This window comes from Pundamilia nyererei, unplaced genomic scaffold, assembly GCF_000239375.1.
Source record: "Pundamilia nyererei isolate P.nyererei 1_Seehausen unplaced genomic scaffold, PunNye1.0 scaffold00303, whole genome shotgun sequence".
In the NCBI taxonomy this organism is placed as follows: Eukaryota; Metazoa; Chordata; class Actinopteri; order Cichliformes; family Cichlidae; genus Pundamilia; species Pundamilia nyererei.
In genome coordinates, this window is record NW_005187704.1 from 27,225 (window position 1) to 28,456 (window position 1,232).

Here is a 1,232-nt window from a genome sequence, read left to right on the forward strand (position 1 = left end):
GTGTTGGTAGTTGGGTTTGAGGAGTGGATCTGGACGTTACCTGAAGATGAAAAAGAAGGAATAAACATATGTTAATAGTTTAAAACTATAATTTGCTTCACAAAAATGTATCAGTAATTAAGACAAACTGCAAAACATTGTTCTTAAGAACTATGGCAGGTGAGTATTATTTAGTAAAAACACTCCAGGATAACATGGGCTGGGAACCAATGCAGAACTGTCTATGCACCTGTACCAGCACTGGAACAAGGGCTGCTTGTTGAAAACACGTAATACTGATACTTGGTATCAGTATAACTTGCTACCAAATGTTAAAGCCACTATTATAAAGGGTTGCATAACTCGATTTTAGGTACAGTTAGGTAGTTACCTAACAAACTCACTGTACACGGTCCTTTCCAAACACCTTCAGTAACCCAAAGTACAGCAAACCTCTAGGGTTAATTATTTCATCTTTGAAAATTCAAACAATGTAATAAGCTACTTTATTACCAACTTCAGAGTGATCCCAGTAAAAACAGTAAGGGTTTTTTTGCATTATGTGGGAGGGAAAAAAACAACAAGAAGAGAGGAGTTCCTTACCTGGGACGCTCACTCCAATGATGAGAGAACTCAGACTGCTGTAAAAACGAACATAGTTGGAGTATCTGTTACTCGAAGTCATCATCACCAGCCAGTACCAGCTCTCTTTGCCTTCCTCTGGTCTGGGATCACGACCCCAGGCTCCGTAAGCGTGCGAGCCAGGATATTCTCCTGCTGTGTAGACCCTTGGTCCAGTGACATTCAGAAGCCGGCTGCGTTGACAGGTACCTGATGGGATAAAAATAAAAAGGATTATTAACTGCTCCAATCCCCTAAGAACAGACTCCCACTGCCACCAGATGAGAAATAAACAAACAAACACATAAAAAAAAAGAACAAACTCACCCTGTGGGGGCTCGGTGGGTGTGACGGTAGTGTTAATTTTTTTGTTGCACTTGAATAGATCTGCCTTCAGAGCAGAGTTGACTTGTTGTCCCTTTATCACCTGCATGGTGTCGAACTTCTCCAGCTCTTGCATCTCTGCTTTATAGTTCCCCAGCTGAGACAAATTTTGATTGTTTACAAGATCGTAAACAGAGTGAGGGACAAAGATACAGTGATGTCAGTGTTTTGCAGCATGTGGTTGTGAATCTACCTGTTCAGTGGCGTTAGCAGTGAGGATCTGGTGTTGCTGGGTGGTGCTGTTGAGC

At 41.8% G+C, this 1,232-nt stretch overlaps 1 protein-coding gene across 1 annotated transcript in view; it reads right to left on the reverse strand.

Moving 5' to 3' along the window:
* The window catches only part of LOC102197829 (olfactomedin-4-like), a 21,532-nt gene extending 20,306 nt beyond the window's left edge, over positions 1-1,226 (reverse strand). Inside the window, exons 1-2 of the mRNA XM_005751186.1 lie at positions 1,178-1,226; positions 928-1,081 (exon numbers count right to left, since the gene is read on the reverse strand). Coding sequence (XP_005751243.1) covers positions 928-1,060 — 133 coding nt within the window. The 5' untranslated portion in view covers positions 1,061-1,081; positions 1,178-1,226. The remainder of the gene's footprint in view (positions 1-927; positions 1,082-1,177) is intronic.
* Positions 1,227-1,232: the final 6 nt, after the last annotated feature.